A 21,250-nucleotide genomic window follows, 5' to 3' on the forward strand; every position below is an offset into this window, starting at 1 on the left:
AGTCATGCATCATCCTTGGAGCTCATTTCCAAGAAAAAAAAAATCTGGATAACGCTGAAATAGCCAAATCCACAGATCAGCTATATTGGGCAGAGATGTCAATTGTCAGACAGTACCAGGTGACTGCCACCTAGAATGAAAGAATGAATGCAAAACACACTAAATGACCGAGGGAAATTTTTTTACGTGTGTGTGTGTTAAGCATAGAGGTCAATCATTCAAAAACTATGAAGGACTATGTTATAGCCTGGGATTCATGGAAATGCTTCTTTAGAAGCAGTAGGCCGAAGTCTTTCCTAAACTTCTGGCCAACCTTGGCTCGTCTGTGCTTCGACAGTGTCTCAGAGTCCTCCCGACACGGTGCTGCAGACAGCCATCAGAACTGGACTGAAGATGAACGGCATCCGCCAGCCCTGACTAGGCTTTTAGTAAGACAACTAGTATTTCCCACTCTCTGTTTCTCATTACTTCAAAAGAATAGAACATGATCTAGAAATGCTTTAAAACTGAACACAGAAAGGCATCTTCTGAGTAAAAAAGTACATCAAATGTGTATGGGGGGAGGTCCTGGACAGATATTACACATAAATTGCTTATTTCAAATTATTGTATAGTCTTACTCAGCTAATCTAGTACCTGAACAGTACGATTCATCACATTCTATTGTAAATTGTCTGAAAATCAAAACGAGGGAGTCCTTTACTCAAAAGGTGACAAAGAAAAAACAATTCATCCATATGTTCCTTAACTTATTCACCGCAGCAGCTTTACTCTCACAATGTCACTCTTAAAAAAGGAATTAGTAAAACAGCTTCTAACAAGTTTAATCTGTGTGTTTTTTCCTCTATATTATTTTACATCCAACTAGCTGAAAAAGCCTGAAGCATAATTGCCATAATCCTTCATTTCTGCAGTTAGCTTTCTGTCTCTAATTGCGCACACACGCACACATACACACACACACACACACACTCCCTCCCTCCCTTCATCACTAATTTGTCTGTTTCAGATTCTTTCTTAGGCTCTAGGCCCTTTGGGATTCTGACTTGAGAAAGAAGTCATTATAACCAACTCTGTGAATATTGTGTTTCTGAAAGGCTTGGGCCACTTCTTCCTGAGAGACTGCCATTTAGTGGACTGGCTTTTCAAGTTGCCAACCTAACTTTAACCTGACAGAGCTATCAATGGGGAAAGAAAACAAGAACAAAAGCAAAAACACAAGTTTGCTGCAATGAGCTGTTAAGTAAAGCAAAAACATGTTGACAATCAAATTTCCTAACCCGTAGCAGTGAAACATGTACTATACATGTTTTCTCACATTCAAGCTTCTACTTTTTTTTTTAAAAAAAGGGCACAACAGGTTATGTATATTGCAAAGTGCAAAGGAAGGAAGATTTAAAATAGAAATAAAACTTTTTCTTTCTTTTTTTAGAAAGAATAGTGTAAACGCAAACGGCAAAATTCAAAGCTAACACAGATGGGGCTGCAAAGATGAGCCTTTGCCAACTGTGCTTCATACGATTTACAAAGAATCACTCCAACATCTTCCTTTTTCTTATTTTTAATTAAGGAGGAGGTGGTGTATTCTAAGGAAGCTATCTGGATGCTGCTGGCTGAAATGCAGATTTGATCTTCCCGTGCTGGTTAGCTAACATTGATTTTCTGCCCCAGTGGAAGACATTTTACTCTGATGCATGCCATTTAAATTCATTTTGCACAGCTGCTTAATGTGGCTTGGCAAGACACAGCCAAACTAGCGTTGTGGGTCTAAATAGGACTCCTGAGTTGGTAAAGGACAGATCCTATGGATTAGCAGCTGATGATAAATGCTTTTCTCCCCCCACTGTTATCTTCCTACTAACTCGTGAAGTGACCTTGAAAGTAGCACAAGAAAGGAAAAAAGAGGAAAGACGATTTCTCCAAAATAAGTATGTTTACCTCATTCTATGCTTATTTCACTTTTAGGATTATGTTTACAGAATTCTTTATTTGTTGGCCCACATTTAGGACCATGTTTACAGGATTTAGAACTCTCAATTGCAAAATTACCATTTGCTCTTGTTGCCTAAATAAATGTATATTGAATATAAAGCTATAAGAAAGCTCTCTGTGTCATGCAATCATAACAAGTAGTGAAAACACAGTTCTGTAAGTTTAGTCTTTAAACAAAGCTAGTTGATTGTTTCCGGTTTTATTTTACAAAATTGTTGTATCTTTCTGCTGAAACTAACTCCTTAACACTATTCAATCTACGTGAGATAATCTTATTATTACTACATGCTAAATGATATCAGTAAAAATATTTTTGCTTAGATAACACTCAATAATAATATACTTTGAGTATTTACTAACCTAAAGACAGTGACAGGCTGATATTATAGTTTTGTAGTCGGAAAGAAGAGAGATACTTTTTGTTGCTGTATGTAATTCCTGTGTCGAAATTGATAATAATATGGTAACACTGTGTTTAGAAAAAAAATTCTGTGTTGCATTATTTGGTTGTATTCTCCTGGTGACTTTAATATTCTAAACCTCCTTGGGAGAAGGAAATAATAGAAATCGTTGGCGCAGATGTCTGCTCAGTGGTGATGCCACGAGGCCCCTCGCAAGTCCTATTAAGAACCTAAGCCCTGCCTCCTGCAGTGGGGCTCCATGGGGCCACCGCACTCTGAATTCAGGGCGAGCGTGGAAGCAGGTCCCTGTAGTGGCAGGAATGACAATAACACAGGCATGATAACGGTGCTACACAAGTCCTAGACGACACAACGACAACAGTGGGGGACATGACGCCGGAGTAGGTGACTTCATTACTTTTACGTAGATAAAAGTTTTTGTTTCCGTCTCAGGCACGAAGGAAAGAAGCCATGCCGAAGCCATGCAAAGACAGGATCTGGGGGACGGCATGCAGGTCTCCACCAAACTACCACAGTACTGCTGGTGAGAATGAAAAACGAAACAGAACAAAACAAACAAAAAACCCAAAACAAACAAAAATAAACAAAAGACAGCCCCCTCTGAGATGGATTTCCTTTTAGGTCTTTCACTCTCTTACTTTGGGTGTTCCTTTCGCAGCCAGATGGCATGTTCATTAACAGTTTAAAAAAAATGCCCAGGACCCGCAGCAAGTCAGGGCATGTTGCTACCTACCCGTACTGGTCAGGCTGGTTCATCATGGGAGCCTGAGAGGTGCCATAGTTGGGGTGCTGGGAAGAAAACATGGGGCGTCCGCCAGCCCCAGACTGGCTGGGATAAGCAGGCGACCTAATGTATGGTGGCCTAAAGTAGAACAGAAGAACAACTTCTTTGGATTTGTTCTGTAGACAAGTAGGAATCCCCCTGTCCACTATGTTATTTCCACACATAGGTGTGGAGGTTACAGAACGTGGCATAAAATACTCTGTACCATGCAGCTGCCTGGCAGTGGAGCTGGAGAACAATCCTTCAAAAAAAGGGGGAGGGGGGGGACAGGGCAAAGGAGAGAGAAAAGTAAGATTCTCAGATCCAGTCTCAGTTTTACAGTTCTGAAGCATAGCTTTGACTTTGGTAAAAGCCAAAAAATAAACAGTCTCCATTTAAACTCCTGGAGAGCTCTGATGGGCGGAATGTGAAGGTGAGGCTTTGGAATGGTCTACCGATTAGAAATAGAAAATGAAAATGCATGGATGTGTACTTATACATTAACTTATATAAAATTATATATAAACTGATTCGGAAAGGGAGCACAGCAAGGCTTTTTAATCAAACAATTATGCCTTCATCTCTACGGTTATCTTCTTCCCAGATCACTCTCCAAGGCTTCATGTCAAATGCAATCAAGTACTTTTCTCCTTAAAAAGGAAATAACTTGTGCTTTTTGAGTTGTGACAATGGACAATTCATTTAAACCTAAATTAGAACTTAACTGGACCAGCCAAACCAGTCCTCACGGACAGGTTTATTAAAACATTTTCTCTACAGCCTGCATAGGTTCAGTTCAGAGGTATAGTGCTGGGGTTCAGAAGATCCTAAATAATTGTAACGTGGATGAGAGGGTGGGGGGGAGGGAGAGAGGGAGGGGGAGAGGGGGAGAAGGAGAGGGGGAGAGGGAGAGGGGGAGAGAGAATATGACTGACTTTCATTTTATTATGTGGAGCAAACAGTGAGACTGGAAGGGTCCCTAAAATTCCCAAATAGCAACTTCAGAGGAAAAGCAACAAAGGGATACATTTAAACACACACACACACACACACACACACACACACAGCTCTTATTTCCCTTTGACAAACTCAGAATCTTCTCTCTTTTCTTCTGAAGATACCGTATGTTCATACATATCTTTCAGTGTCCTTTGTTTTAAAACATACCTTGACATATGTTAAACATAATTCAAACATTTTTACATGTGAATCTTTTAAAACATATTCACTTTGCCTCCTAAATTTTAATTTCAGTTATTTTTATACAGGTCAAGTATTTACTTCAAGAATTAATTTTAAAATTCAGGATTAAAAACAAGTAAGTAGTTGAGGCTAGAGCCTTTGCTCTATCAACTTAAAGTTTCGGAAATATAATCCCTGTTTTATCAACCACCTTTTGGTTTGGACAGAGAGAGAGCTATGCCCAGAAAAATAAAATACAACATAAGAACATGAAGTAATAAATCTCACACATATACATTTAGACAAACACACACAATACACATATGTACACATACAAAGTTTCTATTTTAATAAAGGTTTTTATGGTAAGGTAAAAAAAAAAGAAAAAAAGGGAGAAGTTCTTTTTTGAATGTTTTAGATTTTAGCCAGCTTTTAGGCTCTAGAATTTCCTGCCTAAACCTCACTGTGTTAAGTGGAACCACAAAGACACTCGCCATGCCACTGGCTCTAGGTTGCTCGGTGCAGTGACTATTCACAGCCATTTCAAATAACCTCCCACAGCTGACTTGCCCACCAATGATTCCTTCTTCCACGTCTCATACAACATGATCTATTATTTACTTCTCTGACCTTTATGGTACAGAGTATATTTAACACAAAAGGAGTGGCCAAGCCAAGGGACCCTCTGCTGCTCTCCACCCCCGTGCGAGCCGGGATGACGCAGCTCTGGGCTCCACGTGTGCGCACACGTCCACACACAGACCGCCCGCCCGACGGCATACCTGCTTTGTGCCGAGTTCGCAGCCGCCTGCATCACTGCGGCAGCTGCCTCCTGTGCCTTACGGTTCACGGTTGGCATTGGTGGCCCCATTCCTGGCCCTCCCTGCTGAGACATGCCAGGAGAACTAGGGGTCATGCTGCTCATATTTCCAGGAAAGGGTCTGTTCTGCATCCCAGCTGATGGCATTCGTCCCAGGGGCATAGCACCACACGGCTGGCTTGGCCCTTGTCCATGCATCTGGCTGTTGGCATTGATGCCCATGCCGGGCCCTGGGCCGCTGTAGCTTGCACTGGGCACCCCACTATATGTTGGGGGTCTGGAGTAGTTACCTAAACAAAAATCAAACACAAATTAAAGCCTTTTACTTAATATTTGAACTTGTGAAAACATTCACTGGAAACACTTTGTGTCCAACAATGTGATCAACACAGAATATTAGTCATTATCCTCATTAACCCTTTCCCCTATTGGCGCTGATGAGGTTGGCAGTCTCAAAATACGCTCTCTCTGCACATTGCAAAGGCAAAGAGCCACACAGGAGCACTGTAACACGGAGGGAAACCCAGGCTGATCACTGAGACCATCCATGAATGGACACGGGACGCTAGCGCTGAGTGGTGCTTTAGCACATCCAGCACCTCGTACTCTTACCAAAATTTAACTGCAGTTAAGTATTTCAGCCCCGAGTCCGCAGGTGAACACCAATCTGAGACTGCACCACTACATCACTACCACGCTGGACAGTTACGATAAAGGGTTCAGAAGGTGTAAGAAAACAAGCACATGTGGTCAAAATTACCCTTCAAAACCCCACAGGAGGTGTCATGTGGAAATGCGACATTAATCCAGCACAGTCGGCTTTTCTCTGGTGTCTGGAAGACTTTTTTTGTTTGAGCACCAGATAAAGTGGCTGGTTTGCACTTGATGCCACGTCTTATGAAATACGTTTCAAGCACTGGCATGGCACTCAGCCCAGCGAGATGGTGGCACTATGGGAAGCAGGCAGGGTCCCAGACCGAGATAAGCGTCCACAGTCTCGCCTCCCATCTCTGCTCACGTGGGGCACGTGCTCACGGAGTAGAATGGCCTGGACTAGTTCAGTAGTTTTGTTTTCTCTCTCCTTCCACACCTTTTATTTTGATTGAGTGCACATAAACTACATTCAAGTAAATTGAAGGCATATATAATGCCACTTCATTAATAATAATTGCTGAACCATACTGTGTATGAGACATTGGGCTAAGGGCTTTGCATCAATGATTTCATTCTTTTCTCCAATAATTATATGAAATGTAGATACGACCATGACTCCACTTACAAATGAAGAAAGTCAACAGCTAGTAGGTTAGGATTCAAGCTCAAGCAAAATGATTATGGAACCCATGTAATTAACCAATAAAATACGCTGCCTCCCAATAAGTTACTGTTGAAATGAAATATATGCAAAAGGAGAAGTGTCTGTACAATATGGATTAGTGTTTCTCCAGCTGTCCTTACTACTTTCTGGAAGAATCTCCTCATCTATATAACATAACTGTTCTAGGCACAGGGGATGTAAAGTTAAATACAATGCAATTCCTGTACTCAAGAAGCTCACGACCTAAGTGTGTGTGTGTGTGCATGTGTGTGTGTGTGTGTGTGTGTATAAGGTGGAGTAGCAGGGGTAAGATGAGAAAAAATACAAACACAAAAACAAAAAGATAATGCACTGTGAAAAGCGTAAGAGAAAGAAGAATAAGTCTGTGTCGGGTGGGGATGCAGGGGCTGTCCATGGTCGGGGGTTGAGTGAAAGTCTTTGAAAAACCACCTTGGGTCGCAACCCAGGCGTCCGTGTGGGGCAGGCTTTCGGATCTGGGAGAACTGGGGCTGAGGGAAGCCTCCATATATATACTGACCATGTGACCTTAGCTAAGTTGTTTTAACCTTTCTTTGTTTCATTCTCTTCTCTGTAAAACAGAGATAATCCTCTTCAATACTGTCTACTTGAAGAGTTGTCGTTAGGATTAAATGACATAACATGTAAAGTATCTCAAACGTGAGTGCAAAAATGGTAGGGGGTTACTGTTGGATGGTGATTAAGGCAGAAGAGGGCAGGGAGCGTCTGTGGAAGAGGCCGTGGACAACGGCACAGACAGCGAAAGGGCAAACTCAAGAGCAAGTCACTGCTGAGCTTCGTGTGGCCGTGAGAAGGGTACAGAGGGAAGAGGCCCCCGTATATCAGGCTTCCAAGCCCAGGACCTATTCTGAAGGCGAGAAGGAGCTTCTCCAGATTTTCCAGCAGAAATTGGACTGGATTAGTAACAACAATAAAAGCCAGCAATTGATATTTACTGTGTGCTAAGCTCAGTTTCGAGTTCTCTGCATTACGTCCTTCAATGCTTACATCAAGCCTAAGAGGTCCCTGTCCTTACCATCCTCACTTTAGGGAGAAGGAGCCTGAGGTGCGGGATGTGGAGTGGCCTGTCTCAAGGTCACGTGGCTAAAATGCCTCAGAGCCACAGCCTGCACCCGGGCTGTCCACGAGCCACACCCCTGACCGGCCTCTCAAATACTTAAGGAAAACCACACTTACATCACATTATCATCACAGTCGTGAACGCAGGTCTTCTCAAGTGCAGACCACCTACAAATCTGCAAGAAGCCCAGACTATTCAGCACTGACTGGTATTTGCTCTGTTAGGCGCCTCACGTGGCTGTCTATGAAGTGTATTACTCACTGGAGACGGTGTGAAGGTCACTGTTCACACAGGCCACGGGCCGGGCGCACCTTCTGTAAAGGGCTGGAGACTAAATACTTGAGGCTTTGTGGGCTAGATGGTGTCTGTCAAAACTAAACTGCCACTGCAGCCCTGACGTGGCTGGAAGCAACACACACACAAACGGGAGCCCCTGCGTTACAAACACAGCGGCCGCCCAGAGTGGCCGTCATCTGCTGAGCCCTGCCACAGACCGGTCTTGGGACAAGCTCCTTAAGAAAGTGCTCCACCAACACAGAAAGTGACTTGTTAGCCAGCAGGTGCTTTTCCCCGAATATCCCTGGAAGCCAAAGAAAGGCAGGAGAGGAACAACAGAGCGAGGGAGGAGGTGGAATGGATAGGAAAACAAAAGGGAAGGGAAGGAAGGGACAGGAGAGGTTCAACACAAATCACCTCAGGTGCCTCCGAGTTGCATTGTGAGTTAGTCTTTTATGCCAGCACCTCAAATTTAAACCGCCTTTGCATGAAGATACTCTGCCTTTGCAGATGTAATCAAACTGATACTGTTTTCAAGTAAAAGGTAAACATTCACTGTTCATCAAAGTTCTTTATAAAAAGTTCTGAGGTTGCTCTGAATCTCCCATCCCACGGGACCACACAGAAGGTCCCCGTCTGTTTTCCCATCACACCGTCTCCGCGGAAAGGGCACCTTACGCTCATCCTGGTTGGGAGGGACGCAGAGCAATGGGCAGGATGAGCGTCCTGTCTCTTCCCGTGCCTTCCCAGAGCACAGTCCTCCGAACTCTTCTCTGCAGCAGGTTGAAGACTCCCCCCGCCCCGCCCCACTGACCTCACAGCCCTTCGCTTCCAGATTATCTGATAACATCAGTGAGATCCAGCGCGCCTTTCTGGCTCTTGCTTTTATTAAAAAGAAACAAACTCACTTACACTGTGAACACAAATGAAATCAATTCACATATTCTTGCTATTGCTCTGCAGCTAGTTTCCACCCCCCTCAACACCTGATAAGTGACTCATTGGGTAAGAAACTTTATTCAGTGAAAACATATGTACCCTTTGCTTTTGAAGGAAATGAAATGACACTTTAATCTTGTTTTACAAAACAAGCATTTACCTGGTTGTTGCAGACTATGCCCACAATGCAGTTTTATATGAGAGTAAGGTCCCTGATTTTGTGGAATTCTGCTTATAGTTGAAGTAGAATGCCGTTCATACTTGGAACAGAGAAATACTGTCACTCTGGGTTCCTGCACCTTGGGTTTAACTGGCAGTCAGGGGCTGTATTTTAATGAACACAAAGGAAAGAAACAACTGAGATGTTCAGTAACCCTCTACCTGACTTCTAGCTTTTTCATTCATTTTATGTACTAAAAAGACAAGAGCTGGGTTTCAATCGCTTTGCTCAATTCAGCAGCTGGTCTTCGCTGCACAGCAGGAAGCACTCTGTAATCGGGCGGAGTATGCGTCAGGGCACAACCACCATGCCCGCCCATACACGCATGCGTGCACTTGTCCTTAGAAAGGCCCATTGAGTGCTGGGCTCCCAATCTTATTTTTCCTCAATCAGTTAGGCTGATTTCACGAACTGGCACTCAAAAGCACATGTCAAGGGAATATGTTCTCATTATAGAGGCCTCTATTTGGTAGAAGAAATACAAAGTCCCCTTTTCTTCTCCTTGAAACTTTCAAGACTTTCCTCATTAAACTCACATGCCTGGATAAAAATGGTTTCTAAAGGCTTTAAATGGCTTAAGAGGCAGCAACGGATAAAGCATAGGCTCTAGAAACTGGTTTTGAATACTTGGTCTGACACTTCCTAGGGGCATGACCTTGGACAAGTTGCTTAACCTCTCGGAACATCAGATTTGCCAGGTAAAGTAACAATAATAACGGGGAATAGGTAGAAAGTGACTAGTTCAGTGCCAAGCATAGAACTACCTAAAAAATGATAGCTATCACCATGATTGTCAACAATAATAGTATTATCAAATAAGCATTAATATGATTTTTTCTCCATCATCTTTTGAAAATGTGTGGAAGGAGTGAAAAATGATTCACACTCCCCCCCACTTTGCCTACTCGATAACATATCTTTCTCCCCAAAATAAACAAAAACCAAATATGTAAGCCAAGCAAAATATGAGAGGAAAAGCCAGGAATGAGCAGTGCAATCTTATTTCCATGTTTCTCTAATAGATTAGTAATTTGTTGGCACTAGCTTTGACAGAAAACAGATGGTTCCAGCATTAAGCACAATGAAGGCTGCAGATGCTGGGCCAGCCCACCTCAGCTGGACGGGTCTTGCAGCCAAGTACGAGAGCCCACAGTTTTCAAGTGGGTTCATCTTGGCACACCAGCTTTGGAAAATTGGTCACCAAATGAATTCAGATTTCAACCCACCAGGAGTTGCATTCAAGCACCAGATAGAGGAAGCAGGAGCTAGATTCTATTCAAGTCACCATCATTATTTTAGAGGATCACAAATAATTCTGTACCTGACTCTACATTTTCAAATTTGCTAGTTATAATTAATATTCCAAGCTTACTGCTTTTATTGAATCATTAAATGCTTCCGCTTATTTTACTTCTCAGTTTCAACCATACAACAATTACTTATGAACAACTACTACACGCAAAGTCCTATATTATTCCCCTTTGCTGTGGAGGGTAAAATGGTGCACAAATCATAGAATAGACAGCTGACCCTGAGTGGGAAAAAAAATAAAGGGATAATTAGCTATATACTATGATAAACATATTTGTGAATTAGGGCTAAATTTGGCCAGTAATCATCACTTCACATAGCCATCTACTACATAATATTAAGTCATGTTTATTGAGGTAGAATTTATATGCATTAGCAACCATATATGCCCTATAACCACCAGCACAGTTAAGACATGGGATATTTCTATCACGACAAAAAGTTGCCATTTTGTGGTCAATCTCATCCCCACTCCTGGCAACCGCTGATCTGATTTCTGTTCCTACAGTTTTGCCTTCCCCAGGATGTCATATAAATAGAGTCACAGTGTACTGTGTCTGGTTCCTTTCACTTAGCACCATGCTTTTCAAATTCATCCACAATGTTGCGCATATCAGTAGTTTTTTCCCTTTTATTGCTGAGTAGTATTCTATTCTGTGAACATCTGGGCTGTTTCCAGTTTCTGGCAATCACGAATAAAGCTGTTGACATTTGCTCACAGGTCTCTGAGTGGATATATGTTTCATCTCTCTTGGTAAACTCTAGGGATGAGAGTGCTAGGTTGTATGATAAGTGCATTTTTAACTTTGTAAGAAACTCCACTACAATACCTATGAGAGTTCTAATTGCTCTACTGTACATCCCGGATATTGCCAATTTTTAAAAAATATTAGCCATTCCAGTAGGTGTGTAGCGGATACTGTTGTGGCTTTAATTTTCATTTCTCTAATGACAAATGATTTTGAGAGTATTTTTCATGTATGTAAGATCCTTGCTATGCAAAAAAAAGTTACATTTAAAAAACCTTCTTCCCACGCTACCTTTCTCTCAGACTGATCTCACAATGCTGTACTTTCAGCCACTGCTTTAGGAGAGAAACTGACTGAGTAAAGAAGACCACAAATGCAGATTCAAAATGAAAGTGAACTTACCCCAAGTTGCATTAAATCCTACTATTTGTGGGAATAGAGATAATTTATCTTTTGAACTGATATATAAGACACCATATTTTTCCTAGGTCAACATGTATTTAAAAAAGTCTTAAAAATGTAAAAATAATAATAATATTACATAAAGCTTGTAAAAGAGGAGAAAAGACCCATTACCTTACACTATGACTTCAGTAGTTTTGGTAGTTTTTTGGGTAGTTTTGGTAGTTTTCTTCCCACATTTGTTACTTTTGGTAGTTTTTTCCCCATATATGTTACAAAATTTAACTCCTTTAAAAATTTAATTATACGGTGATGCAAGCGCAATATAGAAAATATAAAAGCACAGAGAAAAACAGACAACCATGATCCTTAGTGCCAGCTCCCAAAGAGAATTCTTAAGCACTGAGTAGTCAACCCAATACCCATCAAGCATCAATGCAGGGTCAAGAAGGCATACCAGTGTCTCTGGAACACTCTCTGTCTTCATCCACTTAGGAAATAGTTCTTAAGAGCCTCTAATATGCCAGCTCTGTGCTAATGGATGGGGATTCAGCAATGAGCAAAGGCAAAGAGCTTACATTCTGGTGGCAGGAGACAGGCTAATAAACAAACCTAGACCATGTCGTGTGGTGTCAAGCGCTCTGAAGGAGAACAAAGCAGGGAGAACTTACACAGAGGGGAGAGGGCAGGTCCCTGAGCCAGGGACAGAGGAGAGCCACGCGGGGAAGGGAGCTGTGTGCGTGCTGGCTGCCTCTGTGTAGAAGCGGATCTTTGGAGAAACCACCGCCGCCAAGGCTGACGCCACACACAGGCTTGGGGGACATATGGGTAAGTCCGGTGCTAATCTAACTTGAGAGCAGTGAGTCTTGAGAGCACAGGCCCTCAAGGAGCAGGGGCATAAATGTCTGCGTGTGTGTGTCCTTCAGAAAGCCGCCGGTCACTACGATGTTCAGTTTCCTCATCTGCAAGAAGGGCGTCATACGAGATTCTCTATCTCGTGTGATTGCTGCGAGGAAAACAATATTAACAGTAACTATTGTTGGACACTGACAATGGTTAGAATCTGTCAAGGAATAGACAGAAACTGTTCCAATATTAATGTAAGGTAACTTTTCAATCAGTGAAATTCTTTTTATTACATATTGCATCATATGCCTAATTTTACTTTCAAGATGCACAGATATTAAATTTATTTTTCAAAGTATAAGAAAAAGTAAGTACTAACCTAAAAAATGTAAAATTGCATTATCTTAATTCAATAGCCAAATTTGGCATAAAACAGTAAAATCCCTACGGTAAGGAACGAAGGATTCTCAGTCACTGTTGTCACAGGTGCCTGAGCACCTGTGTCCTCCCTAGGCTCAGAGCTGCGGTGCCCTGTGCACACCCACAGACTGCATGGGAACGGCGCCCCTGGAGGGAGAGCTCTGATCTGCTTCACCTGACGGCAGGTGCAGGAAGCCTTCTGAAAGGACCCGTGGTGCCAACTCTTATAGATTTGAAAACCGGTCACTTCTTTTCAAACAAACATTTGAAAAAATGGCAGAGCTGTGAGCCTCAGGAAAAGGCACGTTGCTAAGATGTAAAGTAAAGCTGCACGTCCACATCCGGCGTTTCTACACTGCCATCCACAATTGTCATGATCCAGGCCTGCCGTACAAGTCCACCGGATGACCACGCCCCACGAGGTGCTTAGTTATTCAGTGAGGGGAGGGGATGCTGGTACTCTGTGTGCTGCTGATTTTAATAAGCAACGTAAAATAATTAGCTTCACACTAGTCAAAATTAATGTTGCTTTATGTTTTTTCTTTTTCTTTTTTAAAAAATTAATTAATTAAGTTATTTATTTATTTATTTTTGGCTGTGTTGGGTCTTCGTTTCTGTGCGAGGGATTTCTCTAGTTGGGGCAAGCGGGGGCCACTCTTCATCGCGGTGCACGGGCCTCTCACTATCGCGGTGTCTCTTGTTGCGGAGCACAGGCTCCAGACGCGCAGGCTCAGTAGTTGTGGCTCACGGGCCTAGTTGCTCCGCGGCATGTGGGATCTTCCCAGACCAGGGCTCGAACCCGTGTCCCCTGCACTGGCAGGCAGACTCTCAACCACTGCGCCACCAGGGAAGCCCTCTTTTTCTTTCTTAAAGTTGATTTGTACTTTGTTTTCCTTACTTCTTCCCTAATTCCCAGGTTTTGATAAAATCACGATGATTATCAGTCTGCTAAGAAAAATTCATGCTTAAACCTTTTAACTTGAAGGCTAAATTTGAGCATCAAAAGAACATGGCATTAACCACCTTTTGCTGTAAAATGATCTACTACAATCTGTTTTTGCTACTGTGAGCAAGATAAAGATTTAAAATTTTTTAACAAAGCCATACAGAATATGGAATTAATACTTTTGCCTAGCAGTGTCCATTTAACCATAAAATAAAGGTAATAGGAAGCAGTGAACATATCAAGTATATTACAAATTGTTTTAAGAAAAAAAAAAAATGAGTGAAACCGAAGGGGAAGTGATCTGCACAGAAACCAGGCTTTGGAAAGCCAGAGAACAAGACCTGCAATTTGCAGCCCTGTCCACGGGGAGAAAAAATGAATCCATGTGGCAGACACATCTCACTTCTGTAGAAGAGAAGCTGAATTTAGTTTAATTTGAGAGTAAGAGCAGAGACTGAAATCCTGGGTCATGGTGACACCAAGGTTGTCATGGGCCTATAAGGCACTCTTCAAGTAGCCAGTGGGCTGCCGACTGGTGACATTTATATGTTGTTCCTCTTGAACTGAAACAGCTGTAAGATTATTAATGTGCAATTCACTATTTTGGAACTGCATTCATTTCAACTAGGTATCATTTAAAGTGTGCCTTTCCTGAATTTGTGAGAAACATTTTAATGAATGAAGGAGAAGGAAGAGTTCCGACGGCATCTTATTTATTTTAGAGAAAAACATTTTAAACCCTTCTGAAAAGCCTCTTTGACCGAGTAATTTAGGAATAAAACGTTCTTCAGACTCACCTACTTAGAAGTTCCCTGCTTCCTAAGACACACTATACAAATTAAGGCATAAAACCAAGGCTGAGTCAGTGTACAACGTGTGTAGCTGTAAGTGGTGGCCCAGAAACTAACATACAAGGGAGTGATAACTGGAGGGGAATCTAGGCTCAGAATCACTGTTAGTTGCCCAAGGTAATACTCCTAATTCCTTGCAAAACTACAGCTAGACCCTCACTTTTTGCAATTAGTGACAAACGTGCAAAAAATACTTGTGGACAGTCTGTGACAGACACTGTTCTAGAGAACACACAAACAAGACAGTGTCTGTCCTTAGGAAACAGAAAGGCTATGAAGATGAAATTGATTTCCGCTCCCTTTTTCCCACACAAATTCATTTATTAATAATTACCATGTCAATTACATAATTGCTTTCTATTTATTAGAGCAAGTCTCTATGGCCCTTTCTACTGCGAACAGTTTGTAAGGGTAGTTATTTTACATGTGCTTGCTTGAAGGTAGAAAAGTACTATTTCATCAAATATACTGCAATTAAACATTTTTACACATTTAGATTGGCTTCATCCCATTAGGGTATTTTGATATTTGTCCAAAACTGACTGGGAGTTTCCTGTTACTGGCGCTCAAGGTCGCCTTTTGTACGGGAGGGGCATCGCGGCCTCGATGATGACCTAGCAGCTGTTGGGAGAACCTGGAGGATCCGGCGCGCTTCGAGGCGAGGAAAGCCTCCGCTCTTCGCGCAACCTTTCGGGAGGTGCTTTGGGGCCTCGGGGATTCTGTGGGTGCCGAGGGGGCCGGCCGGGTGGCTGAGCCGCGGGGAGAAAACGCCGGCGGCTGAGCCTTTGTCACCCAGCACGGCGGAGGAGCTCAAAATAGCAGCGTCGAGAAAACGCGGCGCAGAGAGAAATGCGAGCCAAAGGGGGAAGCCCCATTAGTACGTTTAATAATTCAGATTTTACAGTATTCATATACACTTCTAAAAATTTCTTAATAGTTGTTTTTTTTCTTAATCTCTAGTATTTCTAATGTACTTCCACGCCTGTATTCCCCAAATGTTCCTTGCTCCTTGAAGGCTAGTGGTTTGCCTTTTGCTTCTCTCTCGGCTCACTGAAGGAACGGCAAGGAAGGAGTGCATCTCAGGCCTGGGAAGCGACTCACCAGTGGCTCTGTGAGTGGCCTCTTAAGTCTCCCTCGGTGTGAACCCTGGCTCTGCCCTTACCAGCTGTGGGATTGTGCGTAAATTACTTAACCTGCTCCTTTGCAAAATGGGATAACGTCACGGGCTTCCTGTTAATTAATAAAAATGGGAAAGTATGTCTGAACTTGAATCCTGGCGTGACCACTGTGTGCCCGCGCAAAGGTGTGTATGTGGTGCACGCCTCAGTCTCTTTGTCTGTCAAGTGGAGTAATAACAGTACCTATAACACAGCATGTTGTGAGGATTAAATGAGTTAATCTACGAAAAACACCAAGACCAGGACCCAGTAGTGTTTAATAAATGTTGGTGGTTGTTACCAATAATTTTGAAGAAGCTGCTCCTGACAACAAAAAGGTTAGCAAAAAGAGATTGTAAAATATTTTCCCCTGAGATCTCTTAAAAACGAAACCAGCCCAGAAGAAAGCCATCTAGTTAGTAACAGACATAGAAGATGTGACTGATGACCCTATGGGTCACTGCACAAGCGATTCTTTCCAGACATCAAAACGTGTAACGCGAAGATGTAAGCTGAATATTTTACTAATAATTTGAGTAGTTAATTAAGAGAAAGAAAGAAAGAAATACTTCACTTGGGTCTCTGTTTAAAAGGATCAACCGAGAGAGAAATGTAAAGGTAAGAACATTTACTGAATTGAGTGATACAGGTTCCAAGCGTAATTTCCTGTCATTTAGTGTTTGCCGAGGAGAGGAGAATACAAGGAGGAAAGCAAACGATTCTGATCTGCACACAGAGCACTGGGACACTGATTTGCAGCCCAAGGCACTGGGAGCCAGTCAAGGAACCCAGGAGGGGACACGCCTCAGAGTGGAATGTGCCAGAGAAGCCTCCTAGAAGGAGAATTGCCGAGAGCACAAATGTGCAGGCACTTCTTTTCAAAGTTAGAAAGTGCTGTGTATGGAAATTATCAGCCTTATTTTAAATTATCTCTAATGTCAACCTAAACTCAGCATTTATGCCTTAAAAAAAACCCAAAACAAAAACCTTCTTGTCTACATAACCAAAATGTTACGCAGTGGATCCAGTGGGCCGCATTAACATAAAAGGCCCTGGAGTTGAAGCAAAATTTAGACTCAGAATATCAGAATTAGAAGCAACTTCCAAGGTAGCACAATCTAATTTTCTCATTTTCTATAGGAAAAGTAAATCCCAGCGAGTAAGCAACTTCCCAAGGGCACACAAGTTTGGGTGAGAACCCTCACAGGTGCAGTGCTCCTAAATCAAGAATCTTGGGACTTCCCTGGTGGTCCGCTGGTTAAGAATCCACTTCCCTAAAGCAGGGGCGGTGGGTTTGATCCCTGGTTGGGGAACGAAGATCCCACGTGCTGCAGGGCAACTAAGCCAGCACGCTGCAACTACTGAGCCCATGCTCTAGAGCCCACACGCCACAACTAGAGAGAAGCCTGCGCGGTGCGACGAAGAGCCCGTGTGTGCCACAACAAAGATCCTGTGTGCCGCAACTAAGACCCAATGCAGCCAAATAAATTAAAAAAAAAAAATCTTAACATTCAACGATTCCAAAAAACTGAGGGTTTTTTTCAGAAAATAAATCCATTCTGTAGAAATTACCTTTTGTGTTATTACCTAACTCCTAAAGCATAAGTGCTTTCACGGCCGTTCACAAAAGACTCATCAGATAGTCCAAGGCTCCCCTTTCCCTTACTTGAGAGCAGCAGAGGATGAGACTGCAAGAGTGAATTATTTATGAGTAGATAAACCAGTTTTGAAGATTACAGGAAGCCCTAGTGAGTGGTAGTGGTTAAATCCCAGGCCTCCAGCCACCCCTAATTCTGAGAATAAGGTCCTGACCTTGTCTCCAGTTACATTCTGAGCAAAAGTCCATATTTTCTGTGCATATCACAACTTATAAACTGCCTTTCCAACTTTCACTAAAGTTTTCTTCCTTTCCTGATAGCCAAAGCCCCCCAGTTTTGAAGATACCCACTGAGTGGGTGCAGCGGGCAAGTAGGCGCTTTCACAGCTGAGGGACACGTCCTGCCTTAGCTCAGCAACAAACTGCCACATGTCACAACTACCTGGGGCTGATGGGGAACTGGGCAGACACTTACTGTCAACTGGGACCTTAAATTCCTAGAGCTTACTGGAATTCACAACACAGAAATCCATTTATGACACGGTGTGAAGGGAATCAAGCAAAACCCACGTCTGTATCCACTCTGACTACATGCACATGGACAGAGGTAGGAAGGGGCCATGGAAAAATTCTGTTTTGGGTGTTTTAATATAGTTTTCCCAACAACAGGAATAGTTTTCCCAACAGCAGGAATGTAAAATGACAGAGCAACATAAGGCAAGGCGATGGTGCTACGCTGATAGTATTGAAGGTGCTTAAAATCCTTCCAAAAGAGATCTTCAGAAAACAAGACAATTTTCAAACCGTGAAGTAAGGAAAGCTTTTCTGAGAAACACCAGGTAAAAAGCCGAGAAGGTGCCTGGCCTCCTCAAAGAACCGTGTGGCCTGGCAGGCACTTATTTCGATGGCCGGAGAGGCTCAGAGGTCCTCAACACAGCACGTTTTCCAGACGGACAGAAAAGCTCTCAGAAATATTAAGGCTTTATTAAGTCAGGGAATCCGACTTTGTTGTGGAGGCAGCGAACATTTTACTACAGTTTCCTACTGGGCATTGTCTTCACTCAGAATATTCGGGTATTTTCAGGAATGAGGAAGCTCTGGGAATTGTGCCAGATTAGCTCATTCTCTCTAAATTATCCATTAATGTCTAATTTAAAGAAACAAAATATAAAGAAGGTGCTAATTTCAAATGCCTTACTGCCAAAAGTGACTTAGAAAAAAAAAAAATATATATATATATCAGGTTAAAAACCCTGATAAAAGGATTCTGCATGTGTAAGACAAAACAGACGTCAATGTCCAGGAAGGCAGAATGAAAATGGTGTATTTGGGGCAAGTTCCACTTATTTTTCTACTCTTTCCTTTTTGAAAGACATGTCCATTTCAGGCTTTGTCCTGCCTTCTAAGAGTAAAACTGGTAATGACTGTGAAAATCAGAACTATTATTTACCTGATAGAGCACTTTGGAGACAGACTAGATGAAGAGAGATGAGAGATTTCATCTGGAGACACATGAAATCCTTCTGAGTAGTGAGAATATTGTTACAAACATAATTACAGAGAGGGAGGGGACAAAGTTAGAATACAACATAATGAAACCTAGGTTTTAAATCAGAAACTTTTTGAGGACAAGCATTTAGAGCTACGTTTCAGAAACAGGCTTTACTCCTTCATTATTAACAGCACACGTATGAAGGGCACTTACTGCAGTGTCTGATGCATGAATGCTTAATGGATAGTTGCTGTAATTATTCTTCCCATCACTACGGGCAACTGAAGGACTGTGGGTTTGCATTAACCTCACAAATCTGTCAGGTAACAAATAACTGGATCTTAAAAGATGTTTATAATGTTAAGGTCTTGAAGGACTAACATATTAACAAAATTTCTACAACCTACTGCAGTGCATTTTGGAGAAACTTTTTTACCTTGTGGTCCATACTGGCTCATCTGTGGACCGTAAGTCCCACTTGAGTTACTCTGCTGAAAGCTACTGATTCCAGGATGCATCTGGCCTCCAGGAGAAGGATGAGGCGACATGGATGGTCCTGTCTGTTGAGGTCCATATTGAGACATCTGAGGGTTTCTTTGTGTGCCTGCCATAAAACCTAAGTGAGAAATAAATGGAAATACATAAATGCAGGTGACAAAAGTGAATTGTGTCAAAGGTAGATGGGAGAAGACTGGTGCTGTGGGATTCCCCTAAAGAACATCTAAAGACATCTCAAACCCAGTGTGGAGGATGTGAGAGGGCTCAGGGGGCTACCCTAGTCCTCACTCTGAACTCTCATTAGAGCTCCTGGGAACCCAATGGACTGTGGACAGGAACTAGGGAAAAGGAGAAGAGGGTGAACAGGCCAATAACCTTAACCTCTCCTAACCTCCATTCTTGCCTGGCTGGACATGTGCACGCCCCTCAGAGCCTTGGCTCACTTCCCGATCTCTGGGCCACGTGTCCCCGCTCACTCAAACATCCCACCCCTCTCTCAAGCCCAGGCCAGCACCCAGCTCTCCCCTGCACATAACTGTTTTTCTCCCCTCTGATCTCCTGGGGCCACAATTGTTCACCGTGACTCCTAGAGTCCTGCAGACTTACCACCTGATTCATACTACCCCTCGGGGGGAACTGTACACAAGTGGAGGGTCTGAAGTGTACTCTGGTATTCCAAACAGACCCTGACTTCCTCCCGTAAAGTTCTGCCCGCGGTCTCCCCATTGCCAACAACACCACCACCACTCACCCCGGTGTGCCACCCACGATTCCTTCCTCCCGCCCCGATGTCCTATGGTGTGATGGATCCATTGGCACGTCTGTTGCCTCTACTTCCGAAATGTATCTTGGGTCACTCCTCTTCTCCATTTCCTCCTCTACAAAAGCCAAGCCGCCCAGCTACCATCTTCTCTCCCACATGGTCATGGTCTGGCTCACCCCTCTCAGCCCTGCCCCCCGTCTTTGTGCCTTTTGGTTCACTTTCACAAAGCCGCCAGAATGATTTTTCAGGAATAAAAAAGGAAATCAGAGCGTATCTTCTCTGTATAACCACCCTGCCACCAGGCTTCTCATTAGACCTGGAACAAAATGCCAGCATCTGACTATGGTCTGTGGGCTCTTTTGTGGTCTGGGGTTGCCTTTCTCACTTTAACCCCACTTCCTATAGTTTTCTCTCCTTCTCACTACCCTGAAGTCCACTGGCCTTCTCATGCTTCCTAGAAGATAACGTCAAGCTCTTTCCCTTGATAGAGCCTACTGTCTCCCGTTCCCTCTTCCGAGAGCGTTCTACTGCCGGTTCCCTCCTACCCTCCAGGTCCACCTTCCCTGACTACCCTGACGGCGCCACTCTTTCCCTCACAGTGCTCTGTATAACATGTAATCATCTTACTTTATTTCTGACTCACTTAAAGCTCTCTCTTCCCCACTAAAACATAAGTCCCATGAAGGCAAGGATCACGTATGTGCTCTCTGCTGCATTCTCAGTGCCCAGCAGGGCGTCTGGCACGTAGTAGGTATCAAAAACTATGTGCTGAAAGAATGAGTGTTAAATGCCTCCTGTACTCAGAGTGCTGAGCACAGCACAGTAGGTGCTTAGCAGGTAGTTGGACAAATGGATAAAGAAAATACATCTTTCAATTGTGCAGGACTATAAAGTCAAGGTACATCGCCATGATCAGTAGTTCAGCCAAATATAAGCAAGTACATAGAATGAACTGTGAATACGCATTTAGACAAAGAATACCCCAAATCAAGACATGTATCTAAGAAAAAGATAAATCATCAAACCAGAAAACTAACAAAGGGCAGTTTGAAAAACAACTCCCAGAACCCAGGAGTCAGAGTTGGTGACAGTTCACAGGTGTCAGCTGAAGGCTTTAGTACAGGGTGAGTGCAGAGAGGGGGCAGGTTTCCACCTGCTCCAGAGGAGAACTGAGAGCAGTAGCTTGA

General features: G+C 43.0%; 1 protein-coding gene across 1 annotated transcript in view; it reads right to left on the bottom strand.

Moving 5' to 3' along the window:
* Window positions 1-21,250, bottom strand: part of ARID1B (AT-rich interaction domain 1B) — a 407,354-nt gene that overhangs the window by 55,551 nt on the left and 330,553 nt on the right. The window contains 2 exon segments of the mRNA XM_036872227.1: window positions 5,142-5,469; window positions 19,239-19,418. Of these exon segments, the coding sequence (XP_036728122.1) occupies window positions 5,142-5,469; window positions 19,239-19,418 (508 nt within the window).

Source organism: Balaenoptera musculus, chromosome 12 (assembly GCF_009873245.2).
Source record: "Balaenoptera musculus isolate JJ_BM4_2016_0621 chromosome 12, mBalMus1.pri.v3, whole genome shotgun sequence".
NCBI lineage: Eukaryota > Metazoa > Chordata > Mammalia > Artiodactyla > Balaenopteridae > Balaenoptera > Balaenoptera musculus.